Here is a 20,655-nt window from a genome sequence, read left to right as displayed (position 1 = left end):
GTTAATATATACACAACCCTCATCGTGATACTCCCTTTTAAAATTAATTTCAGTTAAATGTCCACAACAGGACTATGAAAGCAGCGCTGTTAAAAAAAAAAAAAAAAACCACACAAACACACAACAGTATCTTTCCACAGCTGGTCTGACTGCACGCCAGAAAGCCCTGCTTCTAATGAGATTAGGAAGAACATGAGTTATTTCTTATGAAAGGATTTCCTTTTTAGCTCTTGCCTCAAAGCAAGGCATTACCCCTTAACTGAATACTTGTGTATGGTTCTTCTGTCATTTCCCGATCTCTGCCTCTATCTACATTAAATGCCTGGAGTGCTCTCCGTTGTCTACAAGTGTTTTTTAATTGAAAACGAGCAAAATGGAAGCAAGGGCATAAATGCGCCGAAATAGCTTCAGCAAATGAGCAAACCAGCACAATGAGAACTGAAGGAATAATTTGAAATGTGAAGTCATTAATAGCAGCAGGCCTCTACTGTGCAGGAGAGCCTTAGTATTTAGCCCTTTCTTTTTACAGTTGTTCTAAAAAAAGAGAGCCCTCTTTTTTGTGAGAGGTGCAAGATTATTTACACTGAAGCGAAACAAAACTTTGGGTGCAAGTTAATTGAATCATGGACTGGGGTTTCCTCTTAATGACCAATCATTATCTTGTCTGTCTGCAGAAGGGACATGGTACCAAAGCTTGACTCTCCATTGGTAGAGCCAGTTTGGTGTAGTGGTTAAGAGCGGCAGACTCGTAATCTGGTGAACCGGGTTTGCGTCTCCACTCCTCCACATGCAGCTGCTGGGTGACCTTGGGCTAGTCACACTTCTCTGAAGTCTCTCAGCCCCACTCACCTCACAGAGTGTTTGTTGTGGGGGAGGAAGGGAAAGGAGAATGTTAGCCGCTTTGAGACTCCTTCGGGTAGTAAAAAGCGGGATATCAAATCCAAACTCTTCCTCTTCTTCTTCTACTGGTAACCTGCATTGATTAGCATTGATTAGTAGGACTGGTGTTGGCACTGCTGAATGCCTTCTTTTCAGACACTTGACACTAATCATGCAAGTAGTTGGCAGGAGTTGGCTCAGGGATGAAAGTGGATACTTCTCCATCTGTCTTCTTTGGCGATCACTTGTAGCCGAGTAAGATTGTCTTCCATAAACACGGCTTTAACAGTGGTTTTGGAAGACGCCTTTGCGTGAATCGGTTTTACGTGTGTAGATCAGTGCACGCTGACCAACGCACAGTCTTCCCAGTAAGGCTCTATTCCGATGGCATGAGTATCACAACGACCGGTAGATTCTTATCTGCTGCAGCCTTCATCCGCCTTCACAGCCGTTGTAACATACCGCTTATCGTCCGCCTGTTCTGCCGCTGAGGACTTTTGGGATCATCCTTTGTCTAGCTCCTCCCTTTAGACCTTACCGCCTTGGATGACCCTGCTGGGAGTACGACACTCCTGACGGCTTTGCTCACAAGGGTCATAGGAACGTGCAAGCCCACTCACCATGACAAGGTGATGATCCAGTGAGTGAGTTCTCCATCAGTAGACCCTAGTGGGCTTTTGGGGGGGGGGTTAAGTAGTACCCACTGTCTGCATCTAGGGCTCCTTAGCAATGCGACCACTATGGCATTGTGGGAAATTGAAATGATGAATAGATTTAAAGCATTGCTGACAGGACTGTTGCATTTTCGCCTTCCCAGATCGAGACTTTTCACCACCAATATGATGGTCGGAACTTGTGCCCTGGTAGCATTAAATGTTAATTGGGAGGAAAGTTACAGTCCCCAAGGCTTCATTTGTTCCTTTGTAACATTAGTTGTGCAGCAGTCATATTCCCCAAGCTTGTCCTGGCAAGATGGCTTAAGCAAGAGCACCTGCACACTGCTGGTGACACTGTTGTTTCTTGCTACTGTATATGTAATGTTATACCTTGTTCCCTCTTGAAGTGGTGGTGGTGATATACCAGTTGAAGGCAGACTGCATAGCAAATATCTCTGTAACGCTTCTACCTGGACTTAAGTGTGAATGCTTCGTATAGAATTAGGCTTTATTCATCTATTGGGATGTTTTCTTTTTTTTTAAAGCCCCGTTAAATGTACAAGAGTACAACCCTTGTCCATTATTATAGGGCTTGTTCAAGAAATCAGTTGATGTTACTACCACTGGAAGGGCAAAATAAAACCCTCCATAGTTTCAAATATTAAAATTTTGGTTCGTATTAGAAGCTGGAGCATGCGACTGACTTTGCACCTTCTTAGAATTGTTTAAATTTAGGTGTGCTTTGGAGTTTCATGCCACTGCTTGTGTTGCTTCAAAAGAACTCATATTTCTGTGTTTGGAAATAATTCACCATTTGTAATCTTATTGCTTGGTCACTCAGCACAGTGACTTTCAGCCACGAAAGCTCTACTGAAAAGCACTTGTGTTTATGGTGATGAGAAGGACAGGTGTCTTGGTGATATTTGATCCATGGTGGGTTTTTCACATGAGCGGTGACTGCTTGATGCTGCGGTTATCAAGGAATGAGCATGCAGGTGTTCATTTTAGTGAAACCTACTGCACCAAGGGACGCGGGTGGCACTGTGGGTTAAACCACAGAGCCTAGGGCTTGCCGATCAGAAGGTCAGTGGTTCGAATCCCTGCGGTGGGGTGAGCTCCCGTTGCTCGGTCCCTGCTTCTGCCAACCTAGCAGTTCAAAAGCACATCAAAGTGCAAGTAGATAAATAGGTACTGCTCTGCCGGGAAGGTAAACAACGTTTCCGTGTGCTGCTCTGGTTCCCCAGAAGTGGCTTAGTCATGCTGACCACATGACCAGGAAGCTGTACGCCGGCTCCCTTGGCCAGTAAAGCGAGATGGCCTAATGGTCAGGGGTTCCTTTACCTTACTGCTTCTGTACAGTGTGTTGCACTGTGAAGTTGCTTTCCTTCTTCGAAGAGGTCCGAAACCAATCATCTGTTCTCTCTCCAGTTCAAAGGAAACATGCCTCCTCCGTGTGATCCAGTGTGCAAGATCATTGAGTGGATTCTCGCAGTCTGGTACCAACTCAATTCGTGTTTATCGCGGCTTGGCGCACCTGAAGCACTTGTTGGACCGAAGCATTTCCTGTCGTGTCCGGTGGTGCCTGGTCACAGCCACACAACAGTGAAGTAAGTCTTGTCGTTTAATCTTCATTAATGATACAGTGCAGCAGTGACATCCTTAAAATACTTACTTCTCCAGTACATCTCTGTAATCTATTCTAGCACCACTAATTCAGATTTATAGAGTTTCCCAATCTTTCTCCCATGGCTGTATTCTCTCTAATTTTGAGTTACACTGTGCCTTCTTGGCAGCCATTTTGCGACTGGCACCCACAGCTCTTTCTCAAAATTCAAAATGTACCTGCTGCTTCAAAAAGGTTGGCAAGCCCTGATATACTGCTTAATTACAATCATGTACAACACACAGCAGCATAACTTTTTTCTTTAAAAAAAAAAAATTAGTTGCAGCACCACTGTGTAGACATTTTACTTGGTTACAGATGCTGAATTTATTATCCTTTTACTTTTTATTTCATTCCGACAATCATGATGATGCTAGGATTTAAGTGAATTTCTAAAATGCTCAGGCGTATTTTCTCTGTTTTTATTAGAGCTGGCAAACTCTTTGGTTAGTTAGTTTTTCGATCTAACGTATCAGGGATGTATAAGGAGTTGCAAAGCAAGCAATGGCACTTGTGGGGGAAAGTAATTGTGTGCTTCACAACTGCAGTAATACACACTGGGCCTCCATTAGACTATTAAATCCAGGGGCTAAAATTACACTTTATGTCTTTGATTATGATTACATGACACACCTGGCGCATAGAAAGGGAGGTTCAAGCTGTACAATTGTACCTTGGTTCTCAAACGCTTTGGCACTCGGACGTTTTGGCTCCTGAATGCCGCAAACCCAGAAGTGAGTGTTCCAGTTTGCAAATGTTTTTCAGAAGCCAGACATTCGACGCAGCTTATGTGGCTTCCAATTGTGGCATACATGAAAAAAGTTCTATCTTTGTTGGGAATCTCATGATTGGTCATGCCCAGGAGAAAGGCCTCTGGTTTCTTGGTAAAAGTGCTTTTCAGCACTTTTTAAAGTTCATTATAAATTTTTCCCCAGAAGACCTTTACCTTTGGGCACGTCCACCACATGTGATAGAAGGTACCTTCTACTTGTTTACATTTCCAACATTCATTACTCAAACCATGATACATCTTAGCTAATTTCACTGGTGTTAAATACCATCTATATATCATTTTCATAATATTTTCTCTTAATACATTGCATGCAGTAAACTTGATACCTTCCCTCCACAACCTCACCCAATCTTCCAACATTATGTTATGTCCCATATGTGGCTTCCAATTGAGTGCAGGAAGTTCCTGCAGCCAATTGGAAGCTGCGCCTTGGTTTTCGAACCATTTTGGGAGTCGAACGGACTCCCAGAACAGATTAAGTTTGACAACCAATGTACAACTGTACAAGACAGCAATGGTTTGCTGTCCAGGTGTCTTTCTCAGGATTTGTAGAAGCTCTCTGTGGTCTCAGGGAGAGATATTTTATATCACCTGATTATTATTTTTTTACCAACATGCAAGGGTCTGAATATAGGATCTTCTGAACTCAAAGCATGCACTCTGCCTCTAAGCTTTTGCCCCATACCAGAAGAGGGAATTTCAACAGCTTCTCATGCACGGATGAAAAAAAATCTGTAGCTACAATGTTCATGCCTTAGTGCTATTTCTTTTCCCTCTGTGCTCAAAGGTGGATGTCCAAGTTATGGAATTCTGTCATTGCTCCCCGAGTTCAAGAAGCAATTCTCTCCAGAGCTTCTCTGAAAAGACCGTCCACACTGGGACAGATGGCAGTCAAGAAAAGTCCGAGCCAAGGGCAACAGGCTGTGGTGAAAGCTGCGCTCAGCATCCTCTTAAATAAAGCTGTTCTGCATGGATGTCCTCTTCCCAGAGCAGGTGGGAAATAGTAAATGATTTGATTGCTGGACTCAGAAGTCAAGGAAGGAAGCTGAAGGCTATAACCCAGCAACCCTAGAAGACATTGATATCACTCACTAACTACCGCATCTCAGGCATGGTTTCAAGAAACGTGTTTTGGAGAGATCAGAATATCTTAAGCAAGTCAGAAACAAACTGGTGTTGTTTGCCTGTCTGATCTGGGAGAAATTCATTCTTGACCACAAAACTATGAAGATCACTTATCACGTAATGTTAAACTAGAATTGAGGGAGACATTTCTCCATGAGTTCATCTCTCGGCACTGTTATGTTGTGAACTGTCCTGAGATCTACAGATGAAGAGTGTTGTTGTTGTTGTTGTTGTTGTTGTTGTTGTTGTTATGTGCTACAACCACATAGGTGTGGTCAATTGCATGGGTCTTTCTCATGGAGTTTGAGCACTAGATATTTTTTATTTTGCAAGGAGTCTGACATGTTCACAGATGTAGATAAATTCTCTATTTTTTCTTATTTTTGTTGTGGCCAAGTGTTTGAGTATATTGCTCATAGCTCTCTTTATTGGTCCAGGAACTGCAGCAATCTCCTTTCTGGCTACGAAGGCCTGAATCTCTATTTTTGTATTCATCTCTTCTCTTTCTCTCTCATTCTGTCCCTGGTGCTTCCTATGTCATTTGCTTGTGTGTTTCTTTGTGAAACCAAAGGTAGTTCATTTTTACATTGGGGCCCATGATTTATTTCTGGTTGAGCAATTAGGTAGCCCACGATTGTAACAGATCTAGTGCTTACTGCTGAGCCCACAAAGCCAATCAATTAAGTCTCAAAAACCTATAATAATTCATTGTTCAATCTCTTTATTTATCCTTGCAACCACAGCAAATCTTCCAGTTCCATAAAACCATGGTGGGTTTTTTTTTTTTTTAAAAAAAAAAAGCTCAGTTGATTTTTTATTTTATTTTTTAGGCAAAAGCATTTGGCATCACATTATAATATTTCAGGTCTTGAATTATCTCCACGGCTTATTTTGTTCTCAACGTTTCAGAGCTGGATCAGTACATTGCTGATTTCAAAGGAGGAAACTTCCCCCTCTCTATGGTGTCAAACTACAAGAATTGCCCCAAGAAAAGAGGGGAGAACATTGCTTGGAGAAAAGTGAGCACCAGTCCTCGTAAGAAATCAGGCCACTTGTCAGCCCAGTCCTGGAGTAGGAAGGAGGAGAATGCAGAAGGTAATGGCTAATGGGAATGAAAGGCCCTGGAGATAATAGACCTCATAGGGACTGCAGAGATGGGCCAGGAAATTCTGTTTAATGTGAATGTTCTGTCCTTTAACCGTTCAGTCAAGGCTCTTTCATTTCTGAGTTGTTGTTGTTGTTGTTGTTGTTGTTGTTGTTGTTGTTGTTTACCAACGATATGCATAATCCACTCACCACTGCTGAAGTGCAACTTCTCTTTAACCCTGCTAAAACAGATACAGGATTGGCACCATTGGTGCTTCATGGATTACTCCCACCGACTGTATGTGTGTGTCAATGCTTCTCATCCTTCATCTTGTGTAGGTGTCAAGTCAAAGAACATATTGCAGGAAAATGGGAACAAGATGGCTTCTCTAACAAAAAAGTAAGTTGCTTGCGGAGGGGGATTGGAAAATTATTAGGCAATGATAAAATTAAATGACCGAATTCTGTAATAATCTGTGCATTCTTTGTCCCGGTCCGTTTTCTATGAAATTTTCGATAATTGTTTGCCCTGGGGTCAGTAAGCCTGGGGTCGTGTGATGAGGTGAGCATCATTGCCCTCCCCTCCCCCAACTACATAGGAAATGGGAAAATAGGTAGACAATAATATTCACCTTAAATTACTCTGGCTGGATGCCGTAGCCAAAATATCAAACCACGTGCAGCTTGCAAACACAAAGCTGTCAATTCACAACCTGCCAAAATGCCACAAAGGTTGGAAAGCACAAGTGCTGAATAACTGTGGGTTCTTTGCTGCCAGTTGCCATAGCCTCAACATGTTTTGTTAAAAAGATAAAAGTGGTTGAGAGCAATGTGCAGGGTTGGTGCACTCATGAAGCAAGGTGAGGCAACCGCTTCAGGTGGCAAAGATCCACCAGGGCAGCAGATCCCAATGTCGATCTTTCTCCCTCCCGCTCCTCATTCCTGATGTTCCCGATCATCCATCACCCCATTTTTCCTGAATGGGAGGGAGGTGCCTCAGGTGTCAAAATGTATTGAGCTGGTCCTGGCAATGTGCGTGTGAGTGCTATTGGACACGTGCCTGGTCTTCAGGAACATTCTATAACTTTTCCTGGCTTATACGAAACAGAACAGCCTACCCACTTCCTTTTGAATAGTTCACAGGAATGAATTCCCATCTGTTTTAGTTTGCAGAATGGCAGTCCTTAAGCCAGCGTGATAGTTTCTAAAAATTCTGTTGTCTGTTCTACAGGTGAAACTCGAAAAATTAGAATATTGTGGAGAGGTTCATTTCTTTCAGTAATTCAACTTAAAAGGTGAAACTAATATATGAGATAGACTCATGACATGCAAAGCGAGATATGTCAAGCCTTTATTTGTTATAACTGTGATGATTATCGCGTACAGCTGATGAGAACCCCAAATTAACAATTTCAACTTTGGGGTTTTCATCAGCTGTACACCATAATCATTACAATTATAACAAACAAAGGCTTGACATATCTCGCTTTGCATGTCATGAGTCTATCTCATATTTTAAACTCCAGTAGCTAATGAAAACAATTGCTTACATACTGTATTTTCCGGCGTATAAGACAACTGGGCATATAAGACAACCCCCAGCTTTTCCAGTTAAAATATAGAGTTTGAGATACACTCAACCGCAGATTCTCCACCCGGCGTATATGACGACCCCTGACTTTTGAGAAGATTTTCCTGGATTAAAAAGTAGTTTTATATGCCACAATATACAGTAAATGGACTTTTCCACAATATTCTAATTTTTTGAGTTTCACCTGTATATACTGTTGAGCAAATGGTCAAAGGCACAGATTAACTGAATGAGACTCAAGTCAAGTTTAGTTTTACTTCTCCAGAGGATTTGCAGCTTTGGGAGAACACTTTACATGTATACATTATCTGTTGTTTCAACAGATTGTGACTCACTCCTACGTAAATGTTTGAAATGCCTCTGTTAAAAAAAATATTGTGCTTGCATTTATGTTTGATGATATGAAAGGTCTGTCTGCAGTGTTTAATGGTTGCCATCGTTTAATGTTGCATGTGTGAACTCGGTCGCACATTATACTAGAAAAGACCATTTCTACCTTGTAGATTAGTAAGGAAATGCCCGTGTAGCAGGAAAGGTTAATTAAACCACTCATAGAATTAATATTCAACCCAGATTTTAAAACTCTCAATTTTAAAATCTCACCTTTCCTAGGCAACAGTGTCAAGAATGATTTTTTTAATGAACTTGTAGAATAAATTAAATTGGCTTTTGTTTTGTTTCCCTAGACATCTAGAAGATGACCCACTAAGTGTGTTAAACCTGGAGCAGAGGCTATCAGTTGGTTCTGATGATGAAGTAGACCTTGTGCAGGAGCTTCAGAGCATATGTTTAAGCAAATCAGAATCTGACATAAGCAAGGTAACTGCAGTCTACATCTCTTCACAATTTAATCGGCCTGTCCATTTCCTCTGGTTCCATCCATGCTTCATTCCAACACATCACAGTTTTCTCCCATTCTCAGGAAAACATTCGTGACTCACCCATCTCTCTAAGTGCCTCCCTTTTCTGTTTCTACCTGGTGTTGTCTCCAAACTCCTTCAATTGACTGCTTACTTCCACTTTTCATTTATCTATTCCATTTCAAAATTTTAAAATGCTTATAATTACATAAATGAAAAAATAAGTGGATTTAAATAGAACACCTGCAGAATTACAATTTCAAAATTTCTGCAAAATGCCTTATTCTCACTTCTTTCACTTCTTTCTCCTCTATCTCCTCTCCTGCTCTCTATTTAAAGTGCCCTCAGCAGATGATTTCCTTACGGCCAAATTCAAAGGTCTCTATCCTCATCTTGCCAGATTCCCTTCTTGCCCTAGTTTCTGTCTCAATTGGATCTCTTCCTACCTGGCCAATCTCATTTCTCTGTTCCCTGTTTCCATTAGAATCTGTCTCAGTGATATATTGTTGTTCCCAGTCCTAGGTTATTTCATCAGATCCCATTGTTTTCATATTGCCTACTGTATATGCTGGTACCCAATTTTGTCTCCCTGTCCCAGACCAAGATCCCCCTCCATGCATTGCCCAGTTCTTAAAGTACTTCTCTGACATTGCTGCTTATATGTTCCATCACCTTCTCAAACTCATTCCTATGTTTCCTTTCTTCATATACTCTGTATTATAGTTTGGCATCTCTGTATCCATTGAGAATATAACCACGTACCTCATTGGATAGACTGGTTCCACACTGCCACCAAGTCACTTCGTTTTCACCTGTTTTAACGTAAAAATACAGCCTTTCTTTTCTGCTTTGTCAGCAAATATTCTGATTTGTGGTCTTGTCGTCTCCCATTCTGAAAGCTGCAACCTTCTCTCTCCTCTTCCTACAACCCACCCTATAGCAATGCTTTGCCACCAAACAGGTCATCTGTTTTATTGCTCAGTCCACCTGACAGCTGTCCTTAATTCCTGCACCGTCTTTCAGCCTGGGATCCATCACAAAATCCTCACCGGCTCTTTCAAAGTTCCCTGTGGCTTTGCATCTTCTTATCCTGGCATCCTTTACATCCTAATATTCCTGCTGGTGTTCAATTCCATTATCTGTCTGAACATCTCCTGCACTTTCCCTTTCTCGCACTGTCCCTTATGTCTGAAACTTGTTTTCGAAAGTGCCTACATGTTCTTTCTCTTCCATTAACAATCTCATTGAAACTCACGTTTTCCATGAAGTCTTTGGTGCATGCCCTTGTTTATTTATACAAATATTTATAGACCGCTATTTCATAGTGGAGTAACTCACTATGTAGAAGTTCCATCATCATATGGAAAATTCCCTTGAAGCCTCCAATAATGTACAGTTGGTGTCCTGTAGACATTATTGGATGTACCATGGTGCTGCGAAAGTTATATTTAATCACAGAAGACATAGTATATAGACTGCAGCTTGGCAACACTCTTTTCAACTCTGAAAATCAAGGTTTAAGAGGTTTACCAAAGCAGATTAGCAATGATACATGGAGCATTACTTTAAAAATAACAATCAGTTTTTTAGTTGCATCATCCATTAGGAAATTCACAGAGGGTGGTTTTTTGTACTCTCCCCCCTTTTCTTCCTAATGTTTCAACAAACGTAACTGATTTGTAAAAATGTTACATGGAAAAAATATGAGAGAGACATTACACATACCTTTGTAAATCAAGAAAATCTTTAATAAAAATATATAATATTTATTTATTTATTTGTTTATGCCCCGCCCATCTGGCTGCGTTTCCCCAGCCACTCTGGGTGGCACCCAACAGAATATTAAAAGCAATACAGCATCAAACATTTAAAATTTCCCTAAACAGGGCCGCCTTCAGCTGTATTTAAAGTAAAATAGTTGCTTATTGCCTTGACATCTGCTGGGAGGGTGTTCCACAGGGCAGGTGCCACTACCGAGAAGGCCCTCTGCCTGGTTCCCTGTAACCTCACTTCTTGCAGCAAGGGAACCACCAGAAGGCGCTCGGCACTGGACCTCAGTGCAAGTGAGATTTCCCTCTGACTTGATAATCTTATCTCTGTTGTCACTATCAGTCTATTGATCATGGGAAGCTAGTGTAATATGCTTTGTAGACTTAACAAGGGGTATAGGCATATCCCTGTTTTGGATTCTAACACTTGGCTTTTTCCATCCCTCCTTCCTCACCAAACCTTATACAGATAGTAGATTCAAAGGATGAGCTGGTGATGATGATTAATACTTCTCAGAAGGATCCTGTATTTTCAGCAAACATCATTAAGGCCAAAACTTCAGCATCACAGCAGGTTTGTGACAAGTTGTGGTAACGTGGCATAAGGGTGTCTTTGCATGTCCATAACCTAAGCCTAGAGTTGTTTGTTAGATTCAGGGCATACTGAGCACAATCACTGCATGATTGCCAAGACTCTCTATATTGTGTTGTCCTTGTGGAAGTTCACCATGAGAGAAGGCAGAGAATGACAGAGACAGGCACAAGATGGGCAGGAGAGACTGATGTGCATGAAATATGAGCACAAAGGTGGAGAGAGAGAGAGAGAGAGAGAGAGAGAGAGAGAGAGAGAGAAGCAGAAGCAGAAGCAGAAGCAGAAGCAGATATGCAGGCTAGATGTTATGCTATGGACCACTGGTTGCCATGGAAATATGTTAAAATATTTTAGATTTTTAAGAACAAAAATCAGAAGATGTGTTGTGTTTGACAACTCTATTGTGCAGAAATTTTATTTTGCTTTTGCATCAGAGTTTTGTTTTTGCTGAGCTACCTAGTTATTTTTTTACAGAAATAGTGAATACATGTTTATGCATTTATTTAAAGCATTTTTAACCTGTTCTTTAGCCAAAAAGGCTCCCAGAGCAGCTTATAAGATCAGAGAGAAGATATCCCTTGCCTTCAGGATGATAATCTAAAAACACCACACAAAAGGAAAAGAGGATGGGGAGGGAGGAGGAGGAGAATGGCAAGCTCAGACAGTTATTATAATGACTGTGTGGGATGAAAATAGTTCCAGAAGCCTAATGAAATGGCTGCTGGTAGGGAGAACCAAAGGCAGCTGGCATCTCAACAGAGGCAACAGCCTTGCTTCACCTCCCTCCCTCCCTCTCTCTCTCTCTCTCTCTCTCTCTCTCTGTCTGCTGTGCAGCTTGATAGAATTATACAACCTTTTGCTGTGGCTATTTATCACTTATGAAGAACTTCCAGTGTGCACAGAATTTCAAATTCTCTTGCTTTATTCATATAAACATCCTACGAAGTAAGGAGAAAAATTATAAATTGAGACCTGCAAATGGGATGTGTCGCCCAAAGGACCCAGTGAGAATAGATCCTTGCCCCAGTGGGACGTGCCGTCTCCAATTAAGCATTTTAGGTTGCAATCCCATGTGTGCTTATTTAGAAGTAAGAACCGTTGAAGTCAATTGGGCTTTCGTCTGTGTACAGGTTCATACTGTTGTTCTCCTACAGTGCACAAACAGAAGATGTAAGCTGTCAAAGACACACAGTGGAAAAACCCCAAAATATTGTTGCTTACTCCCCTGCTACACAATTTGAAAATCTTTGTGGCTTCACAGGCCGTTGATGCTCAGTACCATGGGTGAGGGGCAAAGTTCCTTAAACGTCTGGCAACCAGGTTGGGGGCATTGAAAGAGCATATTTAGTTGTTTTATTTTCCTAATTTATGAATATTATTTCACACGAGTCTCGAGGGGAAAAATAATTGAGAAACTCAGACTAGCCAGCACTATGATGAGAGAGCATGTGGCTTCAGCCATTCATGAGCAGGTCCAGAGACCACGAACCCTCCAGATGGTTGCCGTTACTATGGAAACTCAAAAACACAGAGGTAGTGGCTGACTAAAATGGTACCCGGGGGGGAGAGTTGCTTGGAAGTGACAATTAGAAATGTTCAGTTGGTTAAAAGGATTCCCCCCCCCCTTTCCTCTGAGTTGTAAGAAGCCGTTGCCTTCTTAGCATGTGAAATAGGAAAGAGGGAAGAAGGTCTGCAAAGCATCTCAGAATGCATACAAAGATAATCACATGGAGGCCTGTGTGGGAGCATCACTTGTGATGAGTTTGTATAGCAGCCTGTATGCTTTCTCCCAGCAGGAAAGTAGCAGCTACCTGGAAGGGGGGGGTAGATATTTAAGCAGACCGAATGGCAGTAGAGCATGAGACTCTACACCTCAGGGTCATGGCTTCCCACCCCACATTGGGCGAAAGATTCCTGCATTGGGGGTGGACTAGATGACCCTCGCAGCCCCTTCCAACATTATGATCTGTCCACAAAGCTGTAGCTGCATCTGCACTGCAGATCCTGCACTGAGCAAGAGCGTGGGGTGGATGGTCTCCAAAGGCCCTTCCAACTAGCTCTATATGTGTGTTCAAAACAGTGTTTGCAATTCAGTTTAAAAATAATAATAATAATAATAATAATAATAATAATAATACACAGGTCTGTGCATATATGTGCCTTTAGATCAACGTGAGTTTTATTGGACCCTACTGATTCAGTCAGTCACTGATGGGGAATATAAAAAACAAACGAACATTTAGGTGCTTGGAAAGTTGAAGCTTGCTATATATATATAGACCTTGATTAAGTCAGAAAAAGACAACATTTTTTATTTCTTTCCTATGAAACTCAATTTGAGGGAGGGGGGCTTATTTCCAGTGGCAAGTATATTTTGATGAATTCATGAGTGAAAAACGGCATCAAATGAATGCAGTGTGGCTTGATCGGTCCCATCTTTGTGGTATAGTTGCCAGCAGATGCTGGTTATGAGAAACAACAGTGTAGTGGGGAACAAACAGGGTGTGGTGTTGTGTGTACAGAACAGCCTTCCAACTTACATTTGTTAAATAGTCTCATTATAATATGGTTTGTGACAAATATACAACTACTGCAGTAGAGATTTTTACTGATTTAGATAAAAGATAGTACTGAAGTGAAAAGAACAGTTGGTCAGAGCGTGTTGATGATCATGCCAAGGTTGCAGGTTCGATCCCTGTATGGGACAGCTACATATTCCTGCATTGCAGGGGGTTGGACTAGATGATCCTTAGGTTCCCTTCCAACTCTACAATTGTATGAAATGGGGTGAGATGTTGTGCCCTGCCTTCCCTGTATCCATACACTTGGCATTGTTTTTCCCCATTTGGGGGGGGGGGGGAAATGGAAGATAGATTTTACTTTGTCCAGAAGTGTGCATTGAAATCTCTGCAGTATTTAGAGGGTTTCAGTCTCCTCTGCAGAGGTCATGCATTTATCAGTGTGTTTTATGTTATCCAGATTAGAACCCATCAGGCTTGCAGTTAGCAGGTGGCTGTATCCAGATATGCCTAAGGCTCTTCCTTCTTGCTGCTCGGTGTAGTTTCTGGAATCGTAAGATGCGGTGGGGGCAAGCAGGGGGGGGGGAAGCAGAAAATAGGAGAAGACAAGACATGCATTTAAAAATAGAAACAGGGATATTGTAGAAATAGAAAAACGTCCAGATATGGTTGTGGAAATAGAATCTATTTAGTCTTAAAAGGCATGTAGGCAGCTGCATTCTGTAATCACAGGCTCTCTTCTTTTCATCCAAAAATACACTGCAAATGCCACCAGCCATACCGTTTTGAGGCCTGAGGAAAATAATCTAGTATAAGCCTCTACACAGGAAACTATTTAATATGCAAAACGTTTGCTTTCTCAACAGTTGGACGGTGGAAATTTCTGGGGTGTTTTCATACATAAAGTGGTAGGAGCTGGTACATTTTTTTGAGAAGGGAAAGTGGGGACACAAAGGAGGTGGATCGAGTTTTGTGTACGTAGTGATTCATCGTGAAGGAGAAATATTTCATTGTCAATTTTATTTACAAATCGAGCACGATTTCATGCAGTTCCGACACACTTTTGGTTGTGCAAAATTAGCGCCGGAGCAAATGATTATTCCGACTAGCTAAATAAACTCAAGTAACGCTGTAAAAGTGGTACCATTTCTGACTCGGCGAGCTGTAACTCAGCGCATCATAGGCAGCCCAACTTGTCTCATGCCTTGAAGCTTCCCTGTACCTCCCCGTTTCGCATCACAGCAGCAGGGAGGGGAGGGGAGCATTCTGTGGTTCATCTCAGGTGCCAGAATGTCTTGGACTGACCCTGTCCTTGAAATGCTGTGGTTCCAAACCATTTAGATCAAGACTAGCACTTCGAATTAAGCCCGGGAACAAATTGGTAACAACACAACTGGTAAAGTATAGGTGTTACACAGCAGCTGATGTTTCCAAACTGTTTCTTATGCCAGGCCCATGTCAAGCATGTCACACTAGCCTCATAGCGATGTAACCCGGGCAGGTTAAACTGAGAACGGCCCTCCTTTCTCTCTCTGATGGCTAGGTGAAACCTCTGGTTCAGAGCCAGTATGCCGCTGCTATGGAGCAGCAACAGGAGAGGTTTATGGGAAAACAATATGGTGGACTAAATGGACCGATCAGGAGGACTCCTCTTAAATTCTGAACATACAGCCGTACCTTGGCTCTCGAACGACTTGCGAGTCGAACGTTTTGGGTGCCGAACGGCGCAAACCCGGAAGTGATTGTTCCGGTTTGTGAACGTTCTTTGGAACCTGAACGTCCGCCGCAGCTCCCGATTGGCTGCAGGAGCTTCCTGCAACCAATCGAAAGCCGTGCCTTCGTTTCCGAACCGTTTTGGAAGTCGAACGGACTTCCGGAACGGATCCCGTTTGACTTCCAAGGTACGACTGTGCTTGTCAGGAAGCCAGCCCCATGGAACACACAGGGCCTCGCTTCGAAGTAAAAAGGCCTAGGGTCGCCCTGCACAATAACAGAGGAAGGCCAGTGCTGGAATGCAAACACATGGATTGCATACCACAAGTTTTCTTCTTTCTGCTTCGGTCAGGAGTGAAATCATTCATGATATATAATGCTGTTCTGTCGGCAGGATGGGAATTCTGGGATGTGTCCTCTCAGCAGCGGTCAAACTGTGCAATGCAGCAACACGAAATCAAAAACCGAATCTTCCAAGACTGGTGTTTCCAGAGTGAAGTCTTTTCTTCCTGTGCCCAGAAATAAAGTCAGCCATTCTTCTCAGAACGCTACACGAAGCAGCAGTAGCAGCAGCAGCAGCAGCAGCAGCAGCAGCAGCAGCAATACAAGGCAAATAGAGGCAGTCAGTGACTCAAAAGAAGAAATTTGGAACATGCACAAAAAAATACAACTTGAGAAATGCGAATAAATATACCAGTCTGCCATTCATTCCCCCCACCCCACCCCCTTCGGCCTTTGCGTAATCTTAGTTACCTTTGGAGAACAAATTTATTTACGGTGTAAATAATTTTTAAATATGTTTTCTCGGTTGTTATCTATGGGACCACAGTTTAATTTCTGTGTAAATAAGCTGTTTATAATGAAAAAAAATATTAGATTATATTAAATTGAACTTTAGAAAGTGAGAGAGCTTCACAGATGATTTTCTAATCTGAAAATGTTTTATTGTTTAATTATATTCAGGGGTATCACTACAGAGAGTGTAAATAATACATGCATAGACACACACACACACACACACACACACAAAATACACACACACACACACGAACCAGAGATATCTGTGTACAAAAGAGCTAGTACCACATGTGATGTTTTGGTGGAGAGATGTGTTCTCCATTGCATTAATATGCAGGTAGCCAATTTAGAAGGACTGGCTATCTGTACAGCAGTCAGTGTGGCATTTGCTATCTACTAATCACTTGCAATCAGAGACTCTCCTGGAGGTCCACTCTGCTAGTATGCAGTGGGATTCCCATGCGACAGGATCCTATGTGAAAAACTAAGCAGTGGATCTGCTTTTGTTTCCTGTGTATACCGGGATCCTACAGGGTGTTACCTTAAAATGCTATTCTGTGTGTAAATCCCTACTGCCTGTAGAACAGGATCATTGGCTATGGATGATAACCTTTATATATAGTTATATATACTGAAGTTTCCTGTGTTATATTTCATACATTGGGTTGCACAATTCTGTACAGTACTGGCTTAAAGCTAATAATATACATGTGTTTTCAAGGCAAAAAAAAAATAATGTTCACTTTCTGAAAAGTGAATGGAATGTGGCAATAATGGGAAGAATTGGGAATACTCCCCAGTTACTTTCAGTTATAAACTGCATTAAATATTTCAATTTCCCATATTATTGGGTAGTTTGGTTTATTTCTTGTTTCAAACTCCTTTGTTGCTTCTATTTTGCATTCCAGCTCCTGTATGACTGATGATTCATGCAGACTTCGTTTTTTCTGTTCAAAACAAGAACTCCAAAGCCATCATAATAAGCAATCTGTTGTCATTTGTCTCATGCTGCTTTTTATCACTAAAAAAAGAAAACATTTAATTACGTAAATTATTATTATATATATGCTATGCTATAAAAACTCCCACCACCACCACTTTTCTCATTTTTGACACATGCTAAAAATGTTAGGGCATTCAAAGATCATTTTTTCTTAAAAGGACAGCAACTGATTAGCACGCAGTAGTCATCAGGAGAAAAAGGAACAGCAATAAATTGGGCGACGTGACCCATTTGTGTATCCTTGTCTTAAAATAATGTTTTAACTGGTATTCTTCCATCCTACATCCTTTTCACTCACAGAAGACTGTACCCTTTCAGTATTCACACTGGGCACAGTTCCAAGACCCTGGTCTTGACATGACACTTTCAGTAAATGAATCGGTACAGATTACTTAAGAAAAAAGGCTACATAGCCAGCTGGTGAATTGCTAGGCACTTGCTTTGACAGTGCTGCGAAGATGTGCAATCCAACATATCTCTGCAAGAGAGTTTGTAAAAGTAAAGTCAGCAGTTACGTTAAATGTTCTCCTGGAATTTCATCTGTCATGCCAATAAAACCCTTTTGTACTGCAGTTTCTGCAAATATGTTTGTTTCTGTCTTACGTGTGTGTGTGTGTGTGTGTGTGTGTGTGTAGTTTTATGTGTATTATCTGTGTGCATGTGCTGCAAAAACTGGAACCTGAAACTTCGTTTCCTACCTGGTGTAGTGGTTAAGAGCGGTAGACTCGTAATCTGGTGAACTGGGTTCGTGTCTCCGCTCCTCCACATGCAGCTGCTGGGTGACCTTGGGCTAGTCACACTTCTCTGAAGTCTCTCAGCCCCACTCACCTCACAGAGTGTTTGTTGTGGAGGAGAAAGGGAAAGGAGAATGATGTTAGCCACTTTGAGACTCCTTTGGGTAGTGAAAAGCGGGATATCAAATCCAAACTCTTCTTCTTCCATGTTTTACATCACATCTTTAAGATAACCAGGACCCAGGTCTTAGCCAACATTCCCAATGGAATTCCCATTCTATTTCCCGCAGACTATATCTATGTTCCCATTGCCTCCCCATAGATAAATAGGTACCGCTCCAACGGGAAGGTAAACGGCGTTTCCGTGCGCTGCTCTGGTTCGCCAGAAGCGGCTTAGTCATGCCGACCACATGACCCAGAAGCGTTACGCTGGTTCCCTCAGCCTGTAAAGTGAGATGAGCGCCGCAACCCCAGAGTCGTCCGCGACTGGACCTGTCAGGGGTCCCTTTACCTTTACCTTCCTTCAATGAGGAAAGTAGAAATTTATCTGTGGCTATTTCGAAACACAGCTATTTCGTCTCTGGATAGAATATGACATTTTGAAAGAAGTCACATTTTGCTTGAGCATATATGAATGAACCGATAATGATATCAAATTAAGGACCAGAATGACTGGGTGCAACTTGTGTTTGAGCAGTTCAGTAACAGAGTAATGCATAATTACAACAGGAAAACAAAGTGTAAAAACAGGAAAACAAGATGTAAATACAGCTAAATTTAATTGATACCTAAATTAAATCTAATGAAATCGCCGTGTTTGTTGAAACTCCTTGGTGTCATTCAGCCAAAAGCAAAAGTCTCAACCTTACATCCTCATCCCAATAAAAATTCAACATACACAAACTTCAGACTCTGGAGTAAATGAGCTGCTTTTGTGTGTGTGCAAGGCTGAATGCTAACCAGCAGTGTTTTAAGAGAAGCACGTCAGGGTCCCTTCCAACTCTGCAATTCTATTTGTTTCAGTTATTGGATAGAATAATGGAAGTTTTCGCATGTTCTTATCTTGTCCTCAGCAGTGCTATTGACGGAAGAGCAAGTGCCCATTAAATTCCTGTAGGTTAGCAGTACTTTCCAGCTAAGAATTGCTCCACAGTACTCTATTCATCAGCAACTAAACACGACACTGACATGGTCTCCAGTCTGTAGTGTAGACTGACCCTATGTGCATTGCCAGGTTTTGAATGCATATTTTAATTCCAATAAGCTCTGGTACCCATGTGGTTTGGTTGTGATAGCCAGCAGCCAAGGGTTGTTCCAAACAATACATTTAAAGGAACTAACTGAGAGCAGAATCTGTAGATGCTTCAAGTCCTGAAACACACACTTGTAGGGAGACCCCCAAACTTTAGAAATCCAAACACCTGAAAGCAGCATAATGTAATTATTAGACACTTATTCACATATTTTCCCTTCCTGATAGTTCTGTACCAAATGATATCCTTGTTTTCTAAAAAAATACACACATATATTTTGTTTGTTTCAAATACGAGTCACAACAAGGCAAATTTTTACCAAATGCCTTCATGAGGAGCTTCACGCTATTAAGTCAGCTGTGTTATTGATTCCTGCCCATCCCCTTTCGGGTGCAATTTGTCTAATCTTACGTTTGATTCATTAAAATGTTCCCTCCTTTAAATATGATCCTGACTTTGCTTTGACTTCCCTGCCTTCTCTCGCTTCTAGGTTACACAACTTGCTCAGTAGCTAGGGGTTGCATGGGAAATGTTTGGAGTAAAAATCAGTTTCTAGGGAAAACTTTGCCAAGTTTTCATGTGGGATTCATCCAAGCACAGCTGCACATACCCAACTCAGCTGTTGATGATCCAGTGGTTGTATTGTAGGAAGTTGTTTACTGAAATGAGGGCGCTAATTTCCTTCTCCCTTCTGGGGGGAAAAAAAATCTCAGAATTTTGGAGTCGTCAGACACCATCAGAATCAGGGCTGTCTTGGCCATAGAGGCTAGTGGTGCGGGGAACCACAGTGCCACGTTCTGGAGGGTGTGCCTCCCCAGCATCGGCTCGCCACCCTCTTCTGCCTCTGCCATGCCACACTGCGCCAGGAGCCTCCTTTTGGGAAAGCGTGCCATTGCAGCTGCCCCCTCCCCAGCGTGCCCTGCGTCCTCCTGGGACGCACGCCACGCCCCCATGCAGCCAGCCAGCCAAACCCGGCGCGCAAACACGAGGTGCAGCAAAGTGTGCAACCAGGATCTTGGCTATGCATATGAGGAGGTGCAGGACCCGGGAAATCCATAACCTTCTGGGATCCCAATTGCATGCTCTGCTGTGCCTCCCTTGCACTTGCGCAATGGGCTCAACTGGTTGGCTGGCTGCAGAGAGCGAGCGATAGTAGCGCCTCCGTCGCTGGCTGCCTTGGCAGCCTCCCTCCCTCCTTGCCCTCCCCCAGCCAGGCACTGTGGCCGGGCAGTCAGGCTGAGCCTTTGGCCAGCAACCAGGGGAGGGGGGGGGAATCCATCTCCCCGCTCCGCCTTTGCGTGACCGCCACCACAACTGCGAAGCAACAGGCGAGGCGGGGAGGAGCTTGGAGGGTTCTGCGAGAGAGTTGTGGGGAGGCCAGGAGAGGAACGGCTCCAGAAGTATTCCTGTGTAGTGGTTAAGAGCAGTAGACTTGTAATCTGGTGAACCGGGTTCGCGTCTCCGCTCCTCCACATGCAGCTGCTGGGTGACCTTGGGCTAGTCACACTTCTTTGAAGTCTCTCAGCCCCACTCACCTCACAGAGTGTTTGTTGTGGGGGAGGAGGGGAAAGGAGAATGTTAGCCGCTTTGAGACTCCTTCGGGTAGTGATAAAGCGGGATA

General features: G+C 42.6%; 1 protein-coding gene across 5 annotated transcripts in view; it reads left to right on the top strand.

The window, feature by feature from the left end:
- Window positions 1-16,151, top strand: part of CTTNBP2 (cortactin binding protein 2) — a 109,641-nt gene extending 93,490 nt beyond the window's left edge. For 4 of the 5 annotated variants that reach the window (XM_033163394.1, XM_033163392.1, XM_033163391.1 and 1 more), the window contains 7 exons: window positions 2,964-3,142; window positions 4,779-4,984; window positions 6,026-6,211; window positions 6,542-6,602; window positions 8,480-8,612; window positions 10,892-10,996; window positions 15,641-16,151. In XM_033163394.1, coding sequence (XP_033019285.1) covers window positions 2,964-3,142; window positions 4,779-4,984; window positions 6,026-6,211; window positions 6,542-6,602; window positions 8,480-8,612; window positions 10,892-10,996; window positions 15,641-15,934 — 1,164 coding nt within the window. In that variant the 3' untranslated portion in view covers window positions 15,935-16,151. Of the gene's footprint in view, window positions 1-2,963; window positions 3,143-4,778; window positions 4,985-6,025; window positions 6,212-6,541; window positions 6,603-8,479; window positions 8,613-10,891; window positions 10,997-15,640 lie in introns of those variants that run through there. The other variant, XM_033163393.1, reaches the window with a different exon arrangement.
- The last annotated feature ends 4,504 nt before the right edge of the window (window positions 16,152-20,655 follow it).

This window comes from Lacerta agilis, chromosome 10 (genome assembly GCF_009819535.1).
Source record: "Lacerta agilis isolate rLacAgi1 chromosome 10, rLacAgi1.pri, whole genome shotgun sequence".
NCBI lineage: Eukaryota > Metazoa > Chordata > Lepidosauria > Squamata > Lacertidae > Lacerta > Lacerta agilis.
Note: the sequence above shows the minus strand (reverse complement) of the source record. Positions and strands in the feature narration are given on the sequence as shown.